Source organism: Asterias amurensis, chromosome 10 (assembly GCF_032118995.1).
Source record: "Asterias amurensis chromosome 10, ASM3211899v1".
NCBI classification, from domain to species: Eukaryota; Metazoa; Echinodermata; class Asteroidea; order Forcipulatida; family Asteriidae; genus Asterias; species Asterias amurensis.
Window position 1 is genome coordinate 13,399,431 of NC_092657.1, and position 26,079 is coordinate 13,425,509.

Consider the following 26,079-nt stretch of genomic DNA (forward strand, 5'->3'; position numbering starts at 1 on the left):
TACATGTTGTTACGGTAAGCCTTACTATACTAACTAATTCAAAGTGGATTTGACAATATTTTCCTTTGAATCCAGATTTCATTAACCAATAAAAACAATAAAAATAAGGGGATATGATCATGCTAGGGACAGCTTACAAATACATCAAAAATAGGGCAATGTCATGTTAACAAATACTTGTTACCAATCACTCTCCTATAAATTATAAAATGAAACTCTTGACCAATCCGTTGATGAACAATGTCAAACTTGTGGGAAAAACAAAAACGATTAGGGCACGGCGAGTTAAACTTCAAAATTGCATAGACGCTTGGGAAGTTAGCCCCTTTCTCTTTCTGCCCCCCCCCCCCTGCCCCCCCCCCCCCACACAACAAAGCTATATCAAACAATACTACACAGGACAGCTCACAACTTTTAATTGTGTACCCGTGGTAGATATTGGGCACCGTACATTCCTGTACAGTAAAAACAAAACTCATAACATCACCATGAACTCTATGCATGATCATCACATTTCCTAAAATGGACATTTTTATTTGTGGCAACAACACTACTGGTGTTGTTTGTGTTCCCAGAAGCCCGACGATGTCAACCATACCACTTGACTGATAACAATACAAGCACTAACTAGTTGTGTTTGCGTGTTATTTATAGTGTGGTGTAAAGTCCGTTTTGGGGACTAATTATCGTTATGCGTCTCGGTAAATATTTATTTTGGCAAACTATGATGGCAACACGTCCTACCTCTAATGCCATCAAACTGTTTGGGCTTACACTCTATACATGTATGTTACTTCTGTTTGCTCCTATTTTGGTACTAGTTAAAACATCAAGCGCAAGTTATACAAAGAACCAACAAATAATCAAAACAAAAGCCGTGTATAATAATAAGTAAATTGAATGGTGGATGCACATCTTGGATGGAGATAATCTCGCGTGTTCCTTTTTGAAGTTCAATAATTTGGCCAATGGACCAGTTTTAATAAAGGCGGTCCCTCTATTTGTCAACCTTTTTTACAATTAAACCCTAAAAAGGAGACTTTAGTTATCAAGGCGACGGAGACTGTCTTTAAGCTGCCGCTGCAGTGGTCAGATGCCTTTATTCAATCATAATGCTCAATAGTTAACATACAGCCGTCTTAAACAGCGCTCTAAGCGCTCAATAATGCTCAATAGTTAACATAAATTAATGATTACAATCATTTTGAAAACAATTATTATGCTCTTATAATCTCCCTCGACTCTCAATTATTATTATTATTATTATTTTTGTTTATCACACGATTCTGTGATCTTCTAAATGAGAAACTTTTGAACAGTAGGTGGAAGCAGACTTCTAGTTATATTCCCATTTCTTACGCCCTTCTGAGCACGCGCACGAAACAAATAAGAATATAAATTGTAATGTTTCTGGGTGACGTCACCACTTTGGGCTTATTGCATGGTCACGTATGACGTCTGCACGTTCTTACCTGACGTGACAAAAATGGTAAACTCACGTATGCTAAAAATTTGAAATTTTTTAAACGCAATTTTCTGACGTTCACGTTCACGTGTTTGGTCGCTTATAATAAGGCTGAAGCCAAGAAGCGTACAAAAGTTACCGTAATATGGCAAACATCACTTGGATAAAAAACATTCCATATGTACATCGCAAAAATAATGTCTCAGTACCGTTCAAACTGACCAATAATGTCTCAGTGCCGTTCAAACTGACCAATCATGTCTCAGTACCGTTCAAACTGACAAATTATGTCTCAGTACCGTTCAAACTGACAATGATGTTGGAAATATCATTCAAAACAAAGTACGTGACTTGGACTTGAGCCAAGAACTTTCCAGTCAGTCGAAATTAAACAATTTCATTATTGAACATTAATTTGGTCAATATACATACAACAGTATTCGATCTCGGGATAATTAAAAAAACAACTGATTCCAACTAATTCTAACGCTTCAATCTCAATAAGCTATCAACCAATAATGTGCTTCTTAACAATAAGCTGCCTCAAAAAAAATAATCCGTTTTATCCAGTCACTATTTGGTGACTGAATTGTGATTTACGTTGACTTTCTTTTTAAATAACATACTTTGAAGGTAACGTTTACGTTTGGTTATCAGTCTGTTTGCTTCAAGCTTACTTTAGCTTTCAAATGTAAAAAGCATTTTGAGAATCATCTCACTTCGAAGTAATCTGGTTATGTAATAATATATCACATTCATCGCCCATTGGTTGAATCTGAGAAGTGTAAATTTTCAGTTGCATTTCTCAGATTGTGGAATCTTGTTAGTTTCTTTGTTTTCCTGCTTGGACATTGCGCCAGATTTCCGGCGATATCTCAAAACTGTGAACACCTGTTGCCATGCAATTTCAACAGGTTAGTTTAAATGTATACAGTGATATTTATATAATATTAAATCTTATCCAACGGCTGCCTCTGAGGTGGAGTACTTTTTGAAAAGAAGTAATTTTCCACGAATCTGATTTCGAGATCTCAGATTTTGAATTTGGGGTCTGGAAATGAAGCATCTGAAAGCACACAACTTCGTGTGACAAAGGTGTTTTTTCTTTCATTATTATCTCGCAACGTCAACGACCAATTGGGCTCAAATTTCCACAGGTTTGTTATTTTATGCATATGGTTTTTATTGCATGCATATGTTGAATGCTGGTCTTTGACAGTTACCAATAGTGTCCAGTATTACCAATAGTGTCCAATGTCTTTAAAAGGCTCCGGAAAATAGAGTAGAGTTACCAGACTGAGAGTTCACAAAAAACTACACAATGGTACGGATATTACACATTTAAGCTGGTACTTTGTAGGTTAATGTTTTTACTAAAACGTATTTAAGAAATAAATGGAATGAAACAAAATCACCCAATTAATATAACCGCTAGAACGAAAGAAGCATTTATTGCGAAAATAAAACACTATAATTGTATGAAGCGATTGGTACGTTGTGATTGTAACGTTTTGTCCAAAATGACATTAAATTCGTATTATTGAGATTAATAAAGATTTTAATCTAAAACTAGAAAAGTTAAAACTTCATAAGTGACAAATTACCTTGTGTCACCAATATTAATGAAATTTTACGACCATGACGTCATCGACACTCACACGCGATGCAATATCTTGACCGACTGCGAATCAGCCACGATGAGGTCACCGGTCGGAGTAAACGTCATGCCTAGAGGATTGTACAAGCCACGAGCTACACAGCCAATGTGCTTACCTGATGGATCGTAATGATGTATTTCACAAAAGCCATCACCATCACCATCACCATCACCATCACCATCACCATCACCAACACCGCAGAAGATACACGCATATATATCCCCAGCATCATCACAGCACACACCAATAGGCTTTACCGGTTTGCCGTCAAGGGAGGTGCTGATATTGAACACCTCGTTTCCCATGAAATCCAGACAAACTAGTTTCTTCTCAACGTGGTTTGTAAAGATCAGTCGTTCCTTGCTGTTAACAGATAGAAAGCTTGGACTGCCGATGACGCCAATAGCATCATGATGTATTGTGGAAATAGTGGATCCATCCTTGTTATGAAGATATATTACCTTTCTCACACAGTCAGCCACTGCAATACGATCTTTCTTACCAACAGCAATACCAAAGAGTATACTCTCTGACTGCCCCTCGACTTGATTCTGTGATGGTCTGAACTTACGAATAAATCGCAGTTCGCTATCATGAACCTTTACATCCTGTCCGTCAGTAACCAGAAGCAGGTCATCAGAGGTCACCGCAACACCGCCAGGGTCTTCTAGTTGTCCATCTTCTGTCGTACTTTGCACACCTTGAGATTTGCAACTACCGCTCGATGTAAATTTTGATAATATCCGCCGTTCCGAATCAGTAACGACGATGTCATCGTTGCTTAAACAAGCAACGTCCACTGGATCTATGATTTCCCCCTCACCTTGCCCGTATTCACGAAACTCTGTCTTCACCTCCCACTTCTCTTCCTCTAGTATTTCACCGATATCCGCATCAGTGACGACATCATGACCTTTGAACCCGATGAATGACTTGCTATGCTGCACTGTTTGAAACTTGAGCTCTTTGTGGAATGTCAAGTTGTGCATAACCTTTGGTTTGAGGTCCAGCAGCTCAAAGTCATTAGCATGTTGCATCAAGTCGTTGACTGAAGCTACGATCTGCTCTGCACGGCTCATCTTATCGCTATTGCTGATCTGTATGCTGCTGAATTGCCCACCTCTCTCTATGCTGATTTGAGTGACTCTTTCTTGAAGGAGGCGAGATGCTTTTCTGATTTTCTCGACTTCCTCTTCCTCCTTAGCCACAATATCTCGAAGAGCCCGGTCGACCATGATCTGTAATCTATGCTGTGAGTGTTTGATAGAGTCGTCCACTTCTTGGAATTGCTTGCGACATTCATCAAATTTCATCAAAGCCTCTTCAACAGCTTGACGATAAGATTGAATGGAATCTTTGATTTCAGTTAGTTTGTGGTTTTGCTCTCTGTGTTGAAATACCGCACATTTGAGACAAACAAGTAAATCACACGTGTCGCAATAAAAACACAGTTCCTGGTCAGTGTGTTTCCGGCATTTTGGAGAGCAAGTTTGTTTCTGGTCTTTGGATCCCTCATTTGACGACCCGGCTGCATTAACGACTCGATGATGCCTGTTCAATTTTATTTTGGCGTGGTATTCCAAACAAATCTTGCAAAAATTCGCATCACAGTCAACACACCGTGAGACGGCATCAAGACCTTCGTCGCATCCTTCGCAAATCGAGACAAGAGGGTTAGGCCTACTGTCTTCTCTGGGACCATCCGGATTGATGACGTCATCAATAAGCGAGCTCAAGAGAAAGCAGTTGAGAAGAACCGATGGTCCCTTATCTGGGATTGAAGTTTTCTCTCTACACACTGGGCAAATGATGAAATCCGTCTTCGGATCCTGTTTGTCTACAAGTTCCTGAAGACATTTTAAGCAGAAGCTGTGCTGGCAGTCCAGGATTTTCGGATCGATGAACCGAGTCAAGCAGATGGGGCATTCGATGTGTACATGTCTAATCTTGCAAGTGGTCTCAGTGTGAAATGCAGCTTCGGCCATCTTGGTGAGACTGAAAGTAAAACGAATGTCATTTTCAATAGTTCATACAGTCAGTGATTTTATACATTGGGTGGTAGCAGACTTACCGCATTAAGAACCTTTTGTTGAGTTGCGATAACTTGTGATTAGAAACGATTTTCGGTCCAACAAACTGTATCCCATACAGTACCTGCTAAACGAGTAAAATTACCCAGCACTCGGTGAAAAAACAATGGACTTTTCCCTTTTACATGACAAGGATTGTTGTCCTTTGTATGCCATAGTTAAAGACACTGGACACTATTGGCATTGTCACTTGGTGTATCTCAACGTATGCATAAAACAACAAACCTGTGACAATTTGTGCTCGATTGGTCGTCGAAGTTGCGGGATAATAATAAAAGAAGAAGAAAAACATTGTCATACGGAGTTGTGTGCCTTCAGATGCTTGATTTTGAGACATCTAGTTCTAAATCTGAGGTCTCGAAATCAAATTCGTGGAAAATTACTTCTTTCTCAAAAAGTACTCCACTTTAGAGGGAGCCGTTTCCCACACTGTTTATACTACCAACCTCTCCCCATTACGCGTTAGTAGTATATATGAAGGAACGCACACCCCGCGGCAGTCCGGCAAGCGACTAGCGCGCATGCGCGCAGCGGTGGTAGGCTGGGTGTGCCGACCCAGGCGGAAGTGGGCTAATGAAATTAGGGCGAGCCACGCAGTGGTAAGGGGTTTGGCCCACGGCAGTGTTCGGGAGGCCCGAAGGGCCGATATGTGGGGTAGGGGGTTAACATGATGCATGGCATTATGTTGAGTGGTGTTTGAAAAACACCGCAGTAGTTGTCTCACGACAGTGTAACTGAGTGCAAACCGTTATTGTTTGTACTCAGTTCGCGGTGCGTTAGTGATTTTTTAAAATCACGAAGCGCCGCATCACAAAACCACGCAGCACAACTGAGACGTGTACGTCTCGGTTGTATGCAAAGGTGACACCGGCCTACACAGACGGGGTAGCACTAGAGACAACGGGTGAGATAAATAAATTTGAATCTGCAAACACACATATACATACACACATTCTAATCCTCGACCAACCCTTTTTATTCTTCCATGACGGTTGTCAGACGTCGTGGAATCAACCGCTTTGTTTTCACTTCGTGAAAATACAACCGAGACGTACACGTCTCGGTTGTGCTGCGTGGTTTTGTGATGCGGCGCTTCGTGATTTTAAAAAATCACTAACGCACCGCGAACTGAGTACAAACAATAACGGTTTGCACTCAGTTACACTGTCGTGAGACAACTACTGCGGTGTTTTTCAAACACCACTCAACATAATGCCATGCATCATGTTAACCCCCTACCCCACATATCGGCCCTTCGGGCCTCCCGAACACTGCCGTGGGCCAAACCCCTTACCACTGCGTGGCTCGCCCTAATTTCATTAGCCCACTTCCGCCTGGGTCGGCACACCCAGCCTACCACCGCTGCGCGCATGCGCGCTAGTCGCTTGCCGGACTGCCGCGGGGTGTGCGTTCCTTCATATATACTACTCGCGTTAACAAGTAAGGTTGTATGCTAATAATTATTTTGAGCAATTACCAATATTGTCCAGTGCCTTTAAATACATAATTGAAAAGCCTCGGGATGGTTTGTTTAAAATGTGCCAGTCGTTGGTTTGTGATTGAAACCAGTGTTTGATTCATTGTTTTATAGTTGTACATATACTTACCATACAGTTAAGTCACCTGGAAATTTATATTGTTTTCTTTCAAACATAATAGTATTTGCTTTTGATCAATAAACATTTTTGTTATTATTATTATTATTGCTTGTCACGATTGATATGTTGACAAAATATATAAAGTTATTTTGGGGGCTGACTCCGCCTCCCCTTTTGTGACGTCAATCGAGGCAGACTTTGCCTGCAATGCGTAGAGTAACCATATGTGCAAAGTACATATACCGTCCAAGTCGTCAGTTTGTACGTTTCGATTTGTTTTATTTTGTTGTTGTTGCATTTTCGGGCAATGCCGACCAGGTGTATTGCTGCTGGATGCAGCAAAACAATTAATGCTGGGTTCAGGTTGCATGTGTTTCCTGCAGGTCCCAAGTATAGGCGGTAGTGGGACGCGAAAGTCAGACGCACAAAGCAATGGACGTCCGGTCCGACGTCTTTTTCAGCGCTGTGCAGCGAACTTCGAGTCGTCGTGCTCTCGGAATACACCACACATTGACACGAAGAGAAAAGTTATTCTAAAACATGACGCTAAACCAACAACTTTTCCGAAGTGGGAAGTCAAAGAAGGTACCTGAAAGACCTGTAGAGGAGCATTAGCCAAACGTGAAAAATTCGGGTTTTAACTTTGAGGGCTTGTTTGTGCTTGCGATTCACCGTGCAGGGTAAGCCGAGTGGACCGTCCGCACAGCAGCCGTAGTGCGTGCAGTCTGCTCCGGGACCGTAGTTCTGTAAATAGGCATCATACCGATCAGTTACCCAGACTTAGTGTACATTGTACGGGCCCAGACTACACATTTTCTCTTAAAATATCGCACCTCGATGTCACAAACAGCGCCCTCTCGGGTCGGGCCATCCTATTAAATTTGTAAATAAAAGAACAACTATTTTTTTAGAACCTAAGTTAACTAATGTTTATTTATATTCCACTAATTAAAACACATATCTTAGTGACAAAAGCTTTATTTTGAAAACAAATACCACTAGGCGACTTTAATAATTGAATAGTGTCATCTCAATAAGTGACATGTGAGATTGTTTTAACAAATGTAGCGGTTGTCCACACATAAAGAGCACTCTTCAATTGGGTTTTCACAATCTAAGAAACCTTTCTGTCAGAAACAATACTCATTGTCAAAAGATAAAAAGCGATTTCTTGTTCCCGAACCAAGCATGGTACTTCGACTTAAAAAAAAATCTCTTAAATGCATTTCACTATCCAAAACTGCTGTACTTGTTACAAAATTAAACTGCAAAATTAAACTGCAAAGTAAATAAAACTGCAAAGTAAATAATTTTCACAGGCTTTAATACAAACCCTATAACGTAATACCAACTAAACCAACATGCAACCACACGGTTTAACGTCCACACTCTAAAGAGACCCTAAGTGAGTGTGGCTTGTACCCAAACCAATTACATTTGGTGCTATTTTATCACCATGTGATGTTAGTCTTGATTCTCATTTTGGTACGTATAAGTGGCAACAACCCAGACGTAAGTTTGAACACCCCAGTTTTTGCAGTGTATAGGAAAGTTAAATCTGTGACCTTTGGTTTCCAACAACCATGTAATCGTCAACAACATTAAAGGCAGTGGACACTATTGGTAATTACTCAAAATAATTATTGACATAAAACCTTTTTTGGTGACGAGTAATAGGAGGTTGATGGTTTAAACCATTGTGTGAAACGGCTCCCTCTGAAGTGCCATAGTTTTCGAGAAAGAAGTAATTTTCCACGAATTTGACTTTGAGACCTCAGATTCAGAACTTGAGGTCTCGAAATCAACCATCTAAACGCACACAACTTCGTGTGACAATGGTTATTTTTCTTTCGATATTATCTCACAACTTCGATGACCGATTGAGCTCAAATTTTCACAGGTTATTTTATGCACATGTTGAGATACACGAACTGTGAAGGCTCGTCTTTGACAATTACCAATAGTGCCCACTGCCTTTAAATAAACTGCGCCAATAAAGTATCTAAACACTTACAAATGGTCAGATATATCGGAACCTGAAATAGTATGCCAAAAAATAATTATTCATTTCTATTCACCGTTAATTTCTGTACATTTTGACACATCTTGTGTTGCGCTACGATGTTGTTTAGTGGATTTATGGACACTTGAGTGGCTTAAGGTCGAATTTCAAAAGTTGCAAAAGCCCCTATTCAAGCTAAATCGTTGTGTTGTGACGAGTAAGATCAGCGTTTCTTTTGCCCGCCCTTTATAAATGATTTGTTTGTCGCGTTTTGGACAAATCGGTTGCGATGAACATCAGCAATAATTGTCAGTAACCAAGCAAAGGGGTCAAAGATGGGAGGCATACAACAAAATGGGTTAAGAGCCAGAATCCCTGATTATGGTAAGACAGGGAAAGGTGTTTCAACATAACAGGAAAGATGGCTCAACTGACCAAACAGGAAAGAGGACGGATCGTTGGTTTGATAGAAGCCGGTATGTCGATTCGAGCTGCAGCTCATCAAGTTGGAGCGTCACCAGCGACGGTCAGTAAAATGGTGGAATGGCTACCAAGCTCAGGGAAATGTGGACAACCTGCCAAGGAGTGGCCGCCCGAGTGTGACTTCTGCAGCAGAAGAAAGTGAACAAGTCCATCAAGCCTGACACCACTCTCGAGGGATTGCGACGCATCCTGATCAGGAAATGGCAGGGGATTGACCAGGGACAGATCAGATGTCTCGTTTGGAGTATGAGAAGACGACTCCTTGCCGTTAACAGTGATGGAGGATACACCAAGTATTGAGGACAGGATATCAGCAGTTTTAGAGTTAAAGATACGGCCATAAATTTCATGGTCAAGTAAACGAAACGAGTTTGTGTCTTTTGTCTTGATTTTGTCTGTGTGTGAGGCTTGTGTGAGTTCCCTTCTGGAATTGGGGTGAATAGGGGCTTTTGCAACTTTTGAAATTCGACCTTAAGCCACTCAAGTGCCCATAAATCCACCAAACAACATCGTAGCGCAACATAAGATGTGTCAAAATGTGCAGAAATTAACGGTGAATAGAAATGAATAATTATTTTTTGGTATACTATTTCAGGTTCCGATATATCTGACCATTTGTAAGTGTTTAGATACTTTATTGGCGCAGTTTAGTTATGTTTCAATAGCCCAAAATATAATAATAATATAATATTTCTTTAATAGTCTTTAGCGCACGTATCAGGGAGTTGGGCAACTGCTGCGAATTGTTCGTTGCGAATTTGTGACGTCAACATTCGCTTCGTATTCGCATTCGCAGGAAGTATGAACCGGGCTTAACTAGTCGTAGTGCGTTTTGTCAAAAGAGCGTGTGCAGTTCAATGCAAACATAAAAATGGTTCAAACTGTGGCATGATCAATTTGAAAAAAATGTCTGATCTGTCAGTTAAAATACTTTATTGGTCATGTGCGTTATTGAACATACCATTAGACCAAGGGAAAGTAAACTCTTACCTGTTGTTAAAGTGTGTCTACCAAGGCTAATTTTGCACAGTTGAATCTCTGCTGAACTTTACGAAAGTTGATAACTGGCGGCAATAACGACGAATTCTGTACGAGAAACAACATTGATAATGTTCAAAACAGTGCACTTCTTTACCAAACCGTACTTCCAAATAATCAACTTTATAAACGAGATTAAAGTTGTGGAAGTTTCATACAACTGTAAAACCCAAGCGTGTTAATATTGTCCAATATTTCGTCGGGTCATTATACCGTATCAAGTGGTCATTATACCGTATACTAAGGTTGCCTGTTGCAACCGAGTCATTAGTTATGTTTGAATTTGTTCGATGCCCACCCTTTCAAATTAACACGAATGTCATTGATAACTGCATTCAGTAGACCGTCGGCAAACGTGTACATTGTATACCTAATTTGTCATGTTGATTTCATACGTTTGCTAGAGTTCACAACATTTCAAGAGGTTGCAGTGATATTTGTGTTTCCCCTTTTTCAGAACGATGTTTTTACAAACTGAACGAGTAATTAACTAAAATTAGTTTTGTTCTTCTACTAGGTTAGATTGAAAAAAAATTGTGGAAAGTTTTCATTTTTTGTTTAAAGGGCAATGTCATTAAACCAATTTTAGTTTCGATGCTTTTACAAAATAAATACTCTTAAACATCTTAAATCAATTAAATGCCCAACTTCTAAACACAATGCATTGACCAATTAATCGGAAAAGTACTTGCCGGCATAGTCGCACCCCCATGTCTCGACATCTTGATGTTTACACATCCCCTGTCTCGACATTCCTAGTGTATTTTCATAATAACATAATAACACTACCTCTAATGTGTAAATGAAGGAACATAGGTGTGTCGGAACATAGGCCTATGTTTTTCGTATTTCAAAGCAGTCGCAATATATAGGCATATGAACGTGTTGAGTTTTGAAGTATTGGTTGGAAGTTCAACTTCATTTAACAAGTGGTGCACGCTGTCTGACGAAATATTAGTTTCAATGAAATCTGGCCGATGTGTTTATTTCACTCTTGTCAATATTGATGCAATCATTAGGGACACATTTAGTATTTGCTGGCATTATGGCATACTACTGGGGAAGTTACCTCTAGTTGTTGTAATTAAATAACTGTGTTGTTCCCAAAGAAAGAGGAACAAATAAACAAACGAAGAAAAACAACACGGCTCATAAAAACAAATACATCATAAATACCTCAGACAGTTTCGCTATTCCTTGTGGTGGAGAGCGCGTCAAGTGGGTGTGTATAAACCTTTGTTTATGACCGGTAAAATGATTAATTCATGGGCGTGACACGCGACCTTGCACCTGTTCTTTTAAGACAGTTTCTTCATTCCTATTAGTCGAGAGCAACGGCTGAAACAGTTGTGCCACATCACGCGATACGCGCGACGCGCACAGCATTCCCTAATAAGGAGTTGTTTACCCTAGGGCGGGCGGCGGAGTGCTTTACCATTGCATAGCTGGAGGGGTGTTGCGTTGAAAGAAATCATTTAACAATTATAATGATTGCATTTATTTTACTTTTTGACCAAAGAGTGATGATTGTTTTTGACCGAAAAGGTATTTATGAATGGGAATCAAAGTGTGTTGAATCGGTTATCAACTAGTGGTTTAAACCCGCCAATGCCCGGTTCTTTATAATTTACCTCGACTTCGTCTCGTCTCGGTAAAATTACCAAGAACCAGGCCTCGTTGGGATTAAACCACTAGTTAAAAACCTCTTCACCACACATTGATTCCCTTATTTAAACTTGAATATATGCACGTGGTAGATTGGAACACCCTTCCACTGTTCTTCCAACACCCTTGTCACTTTGCCAACACTGTATAAACCTACCTGATCATTATATTCCCTAATGATCGTATGTTTACCCTCATTGTTTTTGTTCTGTATCAGTGTGAACCATATCGCTAGACTAATGACAATCCAAGTACGACGCAGTTTGTTTGCTTTGTCAGAAGTGGCATAAAGTCCGGCTATTAGGAAAAATGTCTTGTTACGTATCAGGTAAACAAATAATATTGGTAAACTTAAATGGAAATTGATCAAAATGCTATGGATCATTAACTATGAACTATAAAGGCTAATCGGTCAGCTTTTAAATGATGACGTGGCCGTATTTTCCCTTGCAACCAGCGACACTTGACAACCGCCATTTTGCAACCTACAACATTTGGTCCTAAGACTTAGCGGACTGTGTCTTGCCAGACGCAAACCAAATCGCAAATCAAAGTACATTGCTACAAACCCTCATAGTTATAATGTTGTGACCCTTTCATTAATTGTATATGTGTAAAGTGATATAGAGGCTAGAGCAGTTTATGTTTCTTGTACAATTATATTTAATTCCTGTAAAATATCAAAAAAAATAATAAATACAGATACAACTTAACCGGTATTCATTATTAAATATATTACAAAATAACGAATACTTATTAATACCATGTATATTTCCACTGATAAATTAAAGAACTTGTCTTCTGTTAACTTCTGTTAAGTGACCGAAACATGTCTTTAGAAAAATTAGTAATCGGAACATGTTCCTAGTTCGGGGCAACCGATTATGTCATGATAAAAATATTCGTCAATAATCTCGAAACGATTAGAATAGCATCAACAGTGATTGATTTCTTAGTTTATTTTACAATACATAACTTAAATGATGACTTAAAAAGAATATGCAAATCAAGAAAACTATTTGACATTTAGTTCGAACCGTATATAATCAAATCAAAACAACCGAATGCAACGGTGCCGGTAAAATTGTAATGAGCCCAAGCAAAACCTTTGGGGGTGGGCGGGGGGGGGGGGGCTAACATCCTTACTCGCAGCTAGAGCTGAATTGCGACGGACGCGGCTGCAACGTGTTTGGGAAGCAGGCATGCAAGGGCGCCTTCAGCTGCCAGCCACATCAACCCATTATGACCACGTAGCACAGTCAAGATCGAAATTGTTAGATTTGTCCTAGCCTTGCTCAAGGCAGTCGCATTATTCACTCCAAAAAGACACCGCTGTAAACCCACCCGTATATACCGTGCTTACTGTGTGTATTCACACCGCACGACCCAGCCATATACACCGTCACATCGCTCAACGCACACCGTACGACTGTACCGCTAACCCGCATGCGGAGGCCGTGCATGCGGAAAGTGTACAGGGCATCGTGCGATGTGGTTACACACATTTTACGCACAGTGTATACGGTTTTATACAGCGTCGGTCTTTTTTTCGGAGTGAATAATTCCACTGCCTTGAGCAAGGCTAGATTTTTCCCGAGGGAGGAAAACCGATGGTCTGGAAAACACTCGTGACACAACAGATAACCAACGCACAACTCAACTCACTTATGGCCCAGGCCGGAAATCGAACACACAAGCCAACCATGCCACCCTAACAAGAATTTAGTTTTGTCTGTTTGAATACCAAAATTATTGTGTGTGTAGCACCCCGGGTCACGTGCGTAGGGCGTTGGCCATCGATTTCACCATACTGAGATCGATCGTGCCAATATATTCCAAACTCATTGAAGCATAATATCAAACTGCTGAAGCGTATACATAGTATATAAGCAAAAGGAATCTATGAGTCTCCAGTTCAGCCTTTTTCAGTCGCTGAGTATACTTTAAAACATTTTATCAGAGTTAAACTAGTTTGTTACGACAAATCCCTATTGCCCCTTCATTTTTCATTTTTCTTCAGTTTTTGATTTGTTTGGTCTTTACACAGGCTTGCCAAATGGTGTGTGCTACAACCGTAAGACAGCCGGTCACTGGGCCAGAGAATGCCCCTTCACTTACGGCCCCCTCACCAGTCCCCACACGGGTCAAGCCAAGAGCTCAAGCCGCACCTTTCATCGGCTACAACAACTTTTAACGAACAAGCAGATTTCGTCAGTAGGCTTATTGATTTGGACGACTGTGAAATAAAGGCCAGCATTTTTCAAACAATTATTGTTGCATGTGGACCATTTACAGTAGATTGTTTTGCTTGCTTTTACAGTTCAAAGTTTCCCCGTTTCTTCCCAAGGTTTTGGAACCCGGGGTCATCCGCGGTGGATGCTTTTGCACAGAACTGGGCAAATGAAAATTGTTTGTTAGTTCCTCCAGTAGTATTGATTCCAGCAGTCCTAAAACATTTACATGTATGCACCGGTAAAGGAGCTTTAGTTTCTCCCTGGTGGCCATCTTCACCTTTTTGGCCATTACTTTGGTCTTGTTATAGAACTTGGATGAAAGGATTGATCACATTTGAAGGATCTAGTCCATACAGTTAGGAAGAAATAATAATTCTCTTTTGGGTTCCAATAAGTTAAAGAGCCTTGTATGTGTAGCTTATATTGATTGCACCAACTAAAGCTATATATATTTTTCTCTCCCATGTGTATCGGATCATTTGCAGCTTGGGTCTTTTGGTCAGATTTTCCTACCAGCATGGAGGAGTCCAAGATGCACCTATTTTTTGAAGTTCTTTTTGCCAAGGCGAACGCCACCATAACTGGTTACTTATACAAGTGTAGGGAATTCTTAGCTTGGCTTAAGGTACAAAATATTCCACTCGTGTTTCCCATTAAAGTACATGCTATAGCCGCATTCATCATTAAAAAAAGTAAGTTCGCAAATTCTGACAGTACAATAGTATCAATTGCAGCTGCCATAAAATGGCTTCAGTCAATAGTAAACATCACACCTTATTATATTAGTGAAAGAAGAAAGTTACACAAACCACCCGTGCAAAAAGAGCCCCTTCCATTCAGTCTAGACAATACAATAATCGATAGATTTGGGCAATCTGATTGCAGTCTGATCAATTTAAGGACGGCATGCTATGATTGTCTCCCTTAAATTTACGTTTTTTTCAAACATTACAAGTATCGATATTTAATAGTAGAGTTATGTAGATGTATAAGTTCAATTGCATTTTCCGTTAGGAGACGGTTAAAGAGAAATAACAAAAGTTTGAGTTTATACTATTAACACTAGTCATTACTGAATATGACTCTGATTTGAGATTGTTATGGATGGAAATTCCTCAAAGTAATGGAGGTTTAAGCGATGTTGCTAGTTATGTTTACTGATAAACTGCTTACTCAATATGTTAGTTTCCAGACCGATTTTTGAAGAGCCGAAAGGGTTGTTTTCCTTTGTGGAAATCGGTAAGAAAAAGAGAAAATTGGTTTGAAGAGATTGTCGAGATTGTTGTATTGTGTTGAAAACGAAAAGTGCTTTTGTTAAAGGAACACGTTGCCTTGGATCGGTCGAGTTGGTCCTTGAACAGCGTTCTGTAACCGTTTGTTATAAAATCGGTATGGTTAGAAAGATGTTGTAAAAGTAGAATACAATGATCTACACAAATATGCTTCAAAATTGCGTGGTTTTCGTTTTACCTCGTCGACAAACACGGTTGGCCATTTATGGGAGTCAACAATTTGACTCCTATAAATGGTCGACCGTGTTAGTTCGCGACGTAAAACGAAAACCGTGCAATTTTGAGTGATACTTGTGTGGATCATTATATTCTACTTTTAAAACATCCGTAACAAACGGTTCCAAACGCTTTGTATAGACCAACTCGTCCGATCCAAGGCAACGTGTTCCTTTAAACAAAAGAAACATAGAAGTTGTACTCAGCGGCCGAATCCCGGCCTTATTCCCATGTTTTTCAAATAAATTCGTAGATTATACTTGACTGCTTATCTGTGTGCTTATTTTGGTTGTTCATAAGGGTAAAACTGTTTTTTATGCGTGTGAGCGTAGCGAAGGAGCATGAAATGAAACTTTGTTTCTGAGTTCAATTTGGGGATGTTACAATTTGTCCGATAAATCTCGGTGGCTGTGGCACATACTGACCAGAGACTTATTAAGTGGCATTTTATCAGTGACAGTGACATTTAATCAGTGACATGCACACTTTTACAACAATGTGTTTTGGTTTCCCAAATAGCCTGAATACAACTTCCAGAACGCAATTTGTTACTTGAGCGTGTACTGATCCTTACAATACAGTCTGAATCATGATATATATTTTTTGTCCACAACAATATAAAAAATAACAATAACCAGTTTTTATATAGCGCTTTTCACACCCGGAGGGCGTCTCAAAGCGCTTCCAACATTATTACCCCTGGTCACTGGGCCTTAATTAATTCCTTAAAGGGACACACCGGGTCACCTTTTACCCATTTTAGGGGTGTATAATCATAAATAATGTTTTATAGATGGTTGCTGTAAAAAAGAAAACACATACAAATGTCACGTAATCAGCAAACAATTATTAAAAAAAAACTAAAGCGGTAAAAGGCCACCGTATATGTGTTTGCAGCCATTGCAACTGTAAAATTTTCGTGACATTGTTGCACAATAATGCAAGTAGACTGGTGTTTTGTTTACAGAAACGTTTTAACATGACGCAGCATAAGGATCCAGTCTATCCATGTATTATAAACAACGGAGCAGGCAAATCCTTCGACGATGGAGGTAGACCTTCGTGCTTCGACTTACATCCAAATATCGTCACGAAGAACACAAAGAAATTAGCCCAGAATATGACAGTGACAAGTCATTAAAGCATTCCTGGCACCAATAAACTAGGCCTACTACCGCATAGCCATGATGCAGTTTGGAATGCGATCGTGGCGTAACTCGCCCCTGACGTGCCATGACCCAATTTCATAATGCCTGTATAGTGGCACACACATTTTGCTTAGCACAAAGTAGTATTGCATAGCAGAAACTAATTACCAGCCAAATTTAAATTAAATTTGAAAACTTGTGGCTGGTGCCCACCTAAATTTTTAAATAGTAAAGATATTTTGTAAGCAGTATTTTCTGCTAAACAGATGAAACTGAACAATGTACCCTGTTATTCACAGTGAAATATTTTGTTTTTCCGGGGAAGGGAATCTTGAGGGATTCAGAAGCGCCTTGTGGGAATGTATTTTGAAACGTAAGCGTAGCTGCAAATCTTGAAACGTAAGCCTAGCTTGACTCAGGATTGAAAGCGTACATTTCCATTATAGCGTAACTGGAACCTAAACGTATATTGGATTGTATAAGCGTAGCTGAGTAGCTGCGTAGCTTGGAACGTAACCATATATTTTTGAACGTAACCATATTTGTTGGATCGTCAGCATATCTTGGAACGTAAGCCTAGCTGTGTATTTTGGAACGTAAATGTAGCTGCGTAAGGAACGTAAGCTTAACTTGACTCAGGATTGAAAGCGTACCTTTTGTTATTATAGCGTAACTTGAATGAACGTAAGCAAAACTTGGAATGTAAGCGTAGCTGAGTAGCTATGCAGCTTATAACGTAAACGTACCTGCGTATGGAACGTAAGCGTAACTTGACTCAGGATTGTAAGCGTACATTTTTTAATTACAGCGTAACTTGAAGGAATTTGATCAAAAGTTGGAATGTAAGCGTAGCTTGGAACCTAAGCATATCTTGGAAGGTAAGCGTAGCTGGGTATATTGGAGCGTAAACGCAGCTGTGCGTATGGGACGTAAGTGTAGCTTGACTGGGGGTTGAAAACGTACGTGTTGATATTATAGCGTAACTTGAAGGAAAGTAAGCGTAGCTTAGTAGCTGCGTTGCTTAGAACGCAACCAAATAATACCTCAACAATCTCAAACATAACACTTCATTCACAGAATTAAACAATAATGGGTTTTTTTGAAAAAAAATATGCTTTGAGGGAATTTTGTTTTATAAATATTTTTGTTTCAATCTTTTATACAATATTCGTATTCACCTGTTCTTGTTACGATCGGGGGGCTCTGTTTTTTGATATCCTTTTCTTTTTCTTTTTCATAAAACATTTTTGAAGCTACTCACAAAATAACACTGTCAATGTAACAAAATGCGGTATTCCTACGTTTGACATCATTAATCTTTTTTAATTACCTGAAAACTCACAAAAAAAAAAAAAAATTAGGAGCCATGAAACAAAACATAGCATTACATTGGCACGTTGCGATCATAAGAAGTAACGTAATCGACACGAGGTGTACCGACTGACAAACCCACGATGACAAACATGTACTTTGATGTCTTGCTCCCAACCCCTTCCAAGCTCACGGCGAGACCCGCAAGCTGGGAGTTCATAGCGCCCAGGACTACACCTGCAGCCCCCCACGAGACACGGCATGTGCGGTACGTGATATGCCCCAAGGCTTACGTTCCGATTGCTCCCATGCCGAGGCGCTGTAAAACACGCTTCCGTTGCACGGACTCTCTGAATGAGAATCTTACGTCCCTTCTTTGATAATTATTTACAGTTTTTACCCGCAACTTGTATACATAGTCTCTTTTGTCAAACATCCATTAATAGTTGTAACAAAAAAATTTAAAATTTGGTTTAGTAATTTATTTTTAACTTATGTTTATACGGCTGTAAGTAAAGCTCTCCGAAGGTCACGTGGGTTATCCTAACCAAAAAAGTGATTCCGATAAGCCACGTGACCTTCGTTTAAAAACAAATGCCTTAAAACGGCCAAATTTGATGGTTTCTTTTAGCAACTATTCTTCTCCATTCCTGGAAGACCTTTAAAATCATGTTTTAGTGTATTTTGTAGCCAAAAAAGCCCAACGAAGCGGGTGTGTCCCTTCAAACCATCTCATCTCAGCTGGTGGTGAGTACGCAGCCTGTGCAACATGCGCTACTCGGCTAAATCAACCACAAGAACCATCTCTGCCCTCACAGGTACCCATTTACACCTGGGTGGAGAGAAGTAGTTATAGTTAAGTGTCACGCACGGGCTTCGAACGCACACTATGCTGAACAGAAGCACCAGAGATTGAGTTCGGTGCTCTTATCCGCTCGCCACGACACCCTCAACGCCTGACCTGTCAGAGTTTATATTATTTGGTCACATGTATCATCGAACATAACATAGACCGGGTGGTGTTTTTGGCTTGCGGTAACACCTTGCTGGGTAGATTATGTTCCTTGAGATAGTGTATCGGTGTAAATTCTTCTTCTTCTTTGTGTTACAGCAAACCAACTTGATACCTCACTATGCATCGACTCAAATACCATCTTAAATGGACACACCGGCTGAATTTGGCTATTTGGGCTAGAAAATAGTTAGGACTTCAAATGTCTTCCAGGAATGGAAACAAAAAAATAGGCTCTACAAAATCATCACACTTAGCCGTTTAAGCATTGTGATAGTAAAAACCACAAAGTGGTTCTAATAATCACGTGATCATCCGAGTTAGTTTCCAGCCGTAGAAAAGCTAATTCGTTGAACTAAATTTAATTATTTTGTTTACAATTATTAATAAAAAAAAATAAAAAATTAAAATAATAATATGTTATCAGGCTGTGGATACAAATCGTTAATAATGGTCAAAAATCGAACGTAAGGTTATAACATTCAGAAAAATAGTTTATTGTATAGCCCCACGGCGTGGAGCAATCGGAACGTAAGCCTTGGGGCGTACCGCCCATGCCGTGTCTCGTGGGGGGGGGGGGGGTGGAGGTGTAATCGCCCGCGCTACGAACTGCGGGTCTAGCCATGAGCTTGGGAGGGGTTGGGAGCCAGACATCAAAATACATGTTTGTCATCGTGGGTTTGTCAGTCGTTTGTCGAATCCGAAATGTATTATGATCGCAAATTTCCAATTGGTTCTTGTTACGAGTTTTCAGGTAATTAAAACAGATTGATGTTTTCAAAACGTAATAATACCGCTGTTTGTTATTTTGTCGGTGTTATTGTGAGAGTAGCATAATAAACAATGTTTTATAAACATAACAATCACAAATAACGGAGCCCATCGATCGTTAAAAAGACAGGTAAATCTCAACATATGCGTACAATAACAAACCTGTGAAAATCTGAAAAAGTTGCGAGATAATAATGAAATACAAAAAAAAACTTGTCACATGAAGTAGTGTGCGTTCAGATGCTTGATTTCGAGACCTCAAATTCTAAATCTGAGGTCTCGAAATCAAATATGTTGAAAATTTACCCTTTCTTGAACACTACGTTACTTCAGAGGGAGCCGTTTCCCACCGTGTTTTATACTATACCAAACCAATAATGTCCACTGCCTGTAGAATTTTGTCAAAAAAAATGTTAATTTTGAATTATGTGAATGAAATGTTATTTTGACAGTTTTGATGTTATGATTTACCTGGGCAAGTGGAAGTTATTACTCGGCTATTGGTCGCGCCTCAAATAGCTGGGACTTCGACTAGTCGCAAAACTTTAACTCCCATTGTCCAACATGCATGGCGACATACTGTTTGCAGAAGGCGCAATAAAATAAAACTCGTACTGATGTCTGGTGGTGTTTTGTAAACAAATGTTGTGAATAGTCGTGAGCGACAAAAGTGGTTAACCAATTCGATCGCGACTACTTGTATAATACATAGTCGTAGCAGCACGATTAACCGACTTAGTTGAATAGTGGTAGTCGCGACTCGACTAAGCAATCAAAAGCAGTCGCAATTTCCCATGAGTTGTACCAAAAATATATGGTTACTTTCCAAGATAAACGCAGCTACGCTTACATTCCAAGATTTTCTTACGTTCCGTCAAGTTACGCTTTCATTCCATCAAAATATACGCTTTCAATCCCGAGCCAACCGACGCTTACGTTCCAAGATACACAGCTACGCTTACGTTTCAAGATACACTTACGGACGCTTTCGAATCCCTCAAAAATTCCTTCCCTTCCCCCAATATGCTTTAAAAGTCTTTCATATTAATACCAGGGCTCACTAGTTTCATCTGTTTAGCAGAAAATGCCGACTAACAAAAAACAACTTTACTAGGCAAAAAATTGTCCAGCACCAGCCTCAATGCCACAACATTTAAAATTAATTTAAGTAAAATTGGGCTGGTAACCAGATTCTGCGAAGCAGTACTATTTTGTGCTGAGCAAACTGTTGTGCTAACACAGGCTTTATGAAATAGGGCCCTTGCACGTCGGGAGCATAGCCACGATCGCATTCCAAACAGCATCATGGCAATGCAGTAGTATGCCTAGTGTATTAGTGTCTTGAATGCTTTATTTGCTTGTCATTGTACCACCCTGTTTTGGATTTACCTGATGCGTGTATTTATGTCGGTTGTTTATAATACAATAACACATGTATAAGTAGGCCGGATCATTATGCTGCGTCATAATAAAACGTTGATTTAAACAAAGACAGTCTACTCCGCGGTAATGTAATATATATAGAGCAAGACAATTTACCAAAAGAGTACGATAGAAAAGTCTCCTGAACTCCAACAAATCTACTCGTGGTTGTATATTAATAGATAAAACGAAGACGACTAAGACTGGGTTGCTCTAAAAATCAAAGAAGTGGTGGCAGACTTTCAATAATGGATTTCGTTTAAACTTTGCACAAGTGAAGGCCATCATCCAAAGTGTAAAAATAAAGCATAAGTTTTGCATTTACACCTTCGTTGCCAACGGTCAAAAGTAGAAAATTACCATATTTCACCTAATTTAGCTTTTTTCATGAGTAAAAATTACCCAAAGTTGAGGGCTCCACTGTGTAAAAACCAAATAGTGGACCTACCTCTCAGCTGGATATAAAAAAATATGCATCCTTAATCTTTCCAAAAATGCGTTCGATAAAAGTACAGTTAATTGTGAATGGAAGATTCCATTATTTCAAAAAGGGGTGTTTTAAGGAAAAGTCAATTTGGGAAATACAGGGGGGTTGTTAAAATTGTCAGAATTCCCAAAGTGGCATATTTAGGAAAGTTTTGCTTCCAGGCATGAAAGATAAGATACTGGTCTGTAAGAATTTCAAACAAAAACATTTGGTATTTGTTGTACTGGGGAGCAGTGCTGCCATAAACTTCGTGCTTTTTTGGAAATACAATTGTATATTTTCATATTGTACAACAAAAAAATATGATTTTTTTGTTTTAACGGATTTTGTTTTCTCTTTGCACGTGTTAATTCCTTCAACCAAAATGTAAAAAGAAAGCATAGTTTTTGCATTGTACTTTGGTTGCCATGGCAACGGTTAAAAATAGGAAAATTGCCATATTTCACCTAATTTAGCTTTTTTCTGAAAATTACCCAAAGTTGAGGGCTTCACAGTGTAAAGACCAAATATATTACCTGCCTTTCAACTGAATATGATAAATATACACCCTTGGTCTACCAAAAATGCACCTGACACAGGTACAGTCAATTGTGAATGGAATAATCCATTATTTCAAAAAGGGGTGTTTTGAACAAAGGTCAATTTGGGAAATAGAGGGAGTTGCTTAGTTTGTCAGAAGTCCGAAAGTAGCATAATATTTGAGAAAGTTTGGCTACCAGGCTTGAAAGATAAGATACTGATACATAAGGAACATAGCCGGATAACACTATTACCAACCGAATTAGCTTGGGGTGAGTCTTCGAACTATACATTGTATACAGTTATATTTTTATACTTGTAAGCTGCTTTGCTTTTTTTTTTCAATCAACATCTTTGTTCAGCATGTAAGAAATGTCAATAAAGAGAATTGATTTGTTCAATTTTTTTTCTTCAAATCTTACCATGTTTGAGGCTGAGGCAGTGTCACTACATGATACAGTTGCCTATTTTGTGCTCCCCCGACATGAAAACACAAATAATCGCCCAATCACAACAAAGGTGACTGAAGACAGCACAAACTTTCCTACTATTAATGATGTGCAATGGAAATTTTAAAAAGGGACTTTCAACAAAGGTGGCGCTTTGTAATGCATTGTGGGGCTTGGGGGCTGGGCATGCAGGGGAGGGGGGGTAGTATAAAATCCAAAACTTAGGTCATTAAAAATATTCTTGATCAATGTTGGGTAGTCCACAAGGCTACAGCGTGCTCATGAAAGGTGCCGGATTCATGGAAGACTTAAAAGTATTTTTTTATTAATGTTATTTATTCAATCTGAAGAAAACAAGTTAAAATGCATTTGTTTTAAGGCAGTACTGTTACAACAGGATACAATTGCCCAAGTTTTTCTCAAAAGTTTTTCTCAAAATGGAAGGACCAATGTTGGCTCGAAATACAACCGAAACGAAAACATTCTGGCAAATTGTCATTTTTAGGGCAAACAATTGGGTAAAAATGTTGATTTTGCGAATTTCTAAAAACATGCGCTAATGCTGTTCTAAAAATAGCATTAGGATAAAAGTTAAAGCAATAATTTTTTTGTCTCAAGAAAGGACGACTCAATATATTGATGTGAAACGTTTTATGAAAAAAAAAATGCACATTGGCTGGGTGGAGTTGCAAATATATGCTAAAATACAGTTTTTTAGACCCCCAAAAGTGGCCAAAAATAGCCAAAAACACAAATGAGCTGTTACCATGGCAACGGGCTATATAGTGATTTCAAAAGTTTAGTTTGTATGAATGCACCTCAAGTCCCTTCCACCCATAAGGTTTAAAAAATATATAATTTCCTGATATTTGTACCTAATAATAATGTATAATTTTTGGCCATTTGTTGTGTTTTTGCCCTGCCAAAGTGCTAATTTTCCGGCAAAACTGTGTCCGCGCACTTAAAATACCAAAATATTTTATTGCATTTTTATGTAGGTCGGTACCTTATCTTCCAACTATAAAAGTGTCATAATCCACAAAGTGCCACTTTCGGACTTATGGCCCAATTCGATACCCCTATTTTTCGCTAAAAGAAAATATGACAAAAACACCCCTATTTGAAATAGTGGTTTGATCCAAAGTTGATCGCACACTTAATTTTTAAAAACATTTTCTGAAAGAGTAAACATGGTTGTGCATCATGTGTGAAAGAAAAACTTCAACGTTTTCCCATTTAGACGTACCAGTACTTTCAATTCACCTATATTGTAACTATTAAAAAAGGTAAAAACTTGGAAAATTTGCTGAAAATCTTATTTTGGCGGTAACCACGGCAACCAATGTCCGATATAACTTGTTTTTAGATGTTTGTGTATTGTGTACCCATACCTACTCATACATGGAGTTTTGCCAAAATCCATTTTTGAAGTCTGTCATCATTTTAAAAATATCTTTGATTTTTACAGCAACCCAGTCTTAAGAAGTCTCCCGAAAATCAAAATTATACGATTTGCAGAAACTGTTTACGGAAAATCAATTATACATTGAAACAATACCACACATTGCCTCAAATCTAATATAGGCCTGGGTGTACATAGAGATTTACCTTAAGTTGTAGACGTTTTTTCACTCAATACTCACTGCGTACAGTTGGATTTCTTTGCTGATCTTTAGGAATTGGCACCAAAAAGGAATTCTGCTCGACCAAAAAAGAAACGTTAACAGGTAGGTCTTCACAAACAGTTCACTTCTTTCATAACCATAATTCCAAATAATCACTGATTAAAATTGCACTAGTTTCACACAACTGGAAAAACCCATCCGTATTAATAGCGTTCAAGGGTACAAACTCCAAGGGTCGTTTCTCAATCTAAGGTGGCCTGTTGTAACCATTGCAATTGTTGGAATATGATTCTACAAATAATGGTGAACAAAATCAATTTTGATAACTAATGATTTAATAATACATTAGAAGGATTTGAAACTAGACGTTTCGATTAGAAGACGATCAGAGCATTCCGATTGAAACTTCGAGTTGAAACCCATGTTTCCTTTCAGAACGCGACTCAATTTTGAATTATAGTTGTATTGTGTTACCACAAACATTACTAAACTAAATAATTCTAAATTTTCCTTATGATGTTGATGTTATTAAAAAAAACAAAAACATTAAGGGGCAGTTTACAAATAAATAAAACAAAAAGGCAACGTCATCTTAACAAATACTTGTTTCTAATCACTCTCCTATAAAATACAAAATGAAACTCTTGACCAATCTGTTGATGAACAAATTAGTTTAATAATATCAAACTAACCTTTGTGTAACAAAAAACGATTAGGGAACGGCGAGTAAAATTTCAAAATTGCATTTAGACTCTTGGGCAGTTAGCCCCCCCCCCCCCCCCCCAACAAAGCTATATCAAACAACACTCCACATGACAGCTCACAATTATTTGTGTACCCGTGGTAGATATTGAGCTCCGTACATTCATGTACAGTCCAGAAGCCTTCATCACATGACCATGGACATCACGCATGATCATCACATTACCTATTATGTACACACCTGTGCTAACAACACTACTGGTGTTGATTGTGTTGTTTAAATAAAGCCAGATGATGTCAACCACACCACTTGACTGATGACAATGCAAGCACTAACTAGTTGTGTTTGCTTGTTATTATACTGTGGCAGAAAGTCCGTTTTGGGGACTTATATTATCGTTATGCGTCTCGGTAAATATTTATTTTGGCAGACTATGATGGCAACACGTCCCACCTCTAATGCCATCAAACTGTGTGGGCTTACACTCTAGACATGTATGTTACTTCTGTTTGCTCCTATTTTGTTACTAGTTAAAACATCAAGCGCAAGTTATACAAAGAACCAACAAATAATCAAAACAAAAGCCGTGTATAATAATAAGTAATTTGAATGGTGGATGCACATCTTGGATGGAAATAATCTCGCGTGTTCCTTTTTGAAGTTCAATCATTTGGCCAATGGACCAGTTTTAATAATTGGAGGCGGTCCCTCTATCTGTCAACCCTTTTTACAAATAAACCCTAAAAAGGAGACTGTACTTATACAGGCGACGGAGACTGTCTTTAAGCTGCCGATGCAGTGGTCGGATGCCTTTATTCAATCTTAATGCTCAATAGTTAACATACAGCCGTCTTAAACAGCGCTCTCCGAAATCAAGCATCTGAAAGCACA

At 39.0% G+C, this 26,079-nt stretch overlaps 1 protein-coding gene across 1 annotated transcript; it reads right to left on the minus strand.

Moving 5' to 3' along the window:
* Window positions 1-1,174: 1,174 nt before the first annotated feature.
* Window positions 1,175-24,633, minus strand: LOC139942938 (uncharacterized). Its single transcript, XM_071939766.1, has 3 exons — window positions 24,469-24,633; window positions 10,287-10,382; window positions 1,175-5,118 (listed from the first exon to the last, which is right to left on the minus strand). Exon 3 carries the CDS (start codon window positions 5,106-5,108, stop codon window positions 3,120-3,122), a length of 1,989 nt encoding a protein of 662 aa, XP_071795867.1. The 5' UTR covers window positions 5,109-5,118; window positions 10,287-10,382; window positions 24,469-24,633; the 3' UTR covers window positions 1,175-3,119.
* Between the last annotated feature and the right edge of the window lie 1,446 nt (window positions 24,634-26,079).

What these genes read in the sequence shown, in the direction of transcription:
- LOC139942938 (XM_071939766.1), bottom strand. Translation starts at nt 5,108, where the DNA reads ATGGCCGAAGCTGCATTTCACACTGAGACCACTTGCAAGATTAGACAT.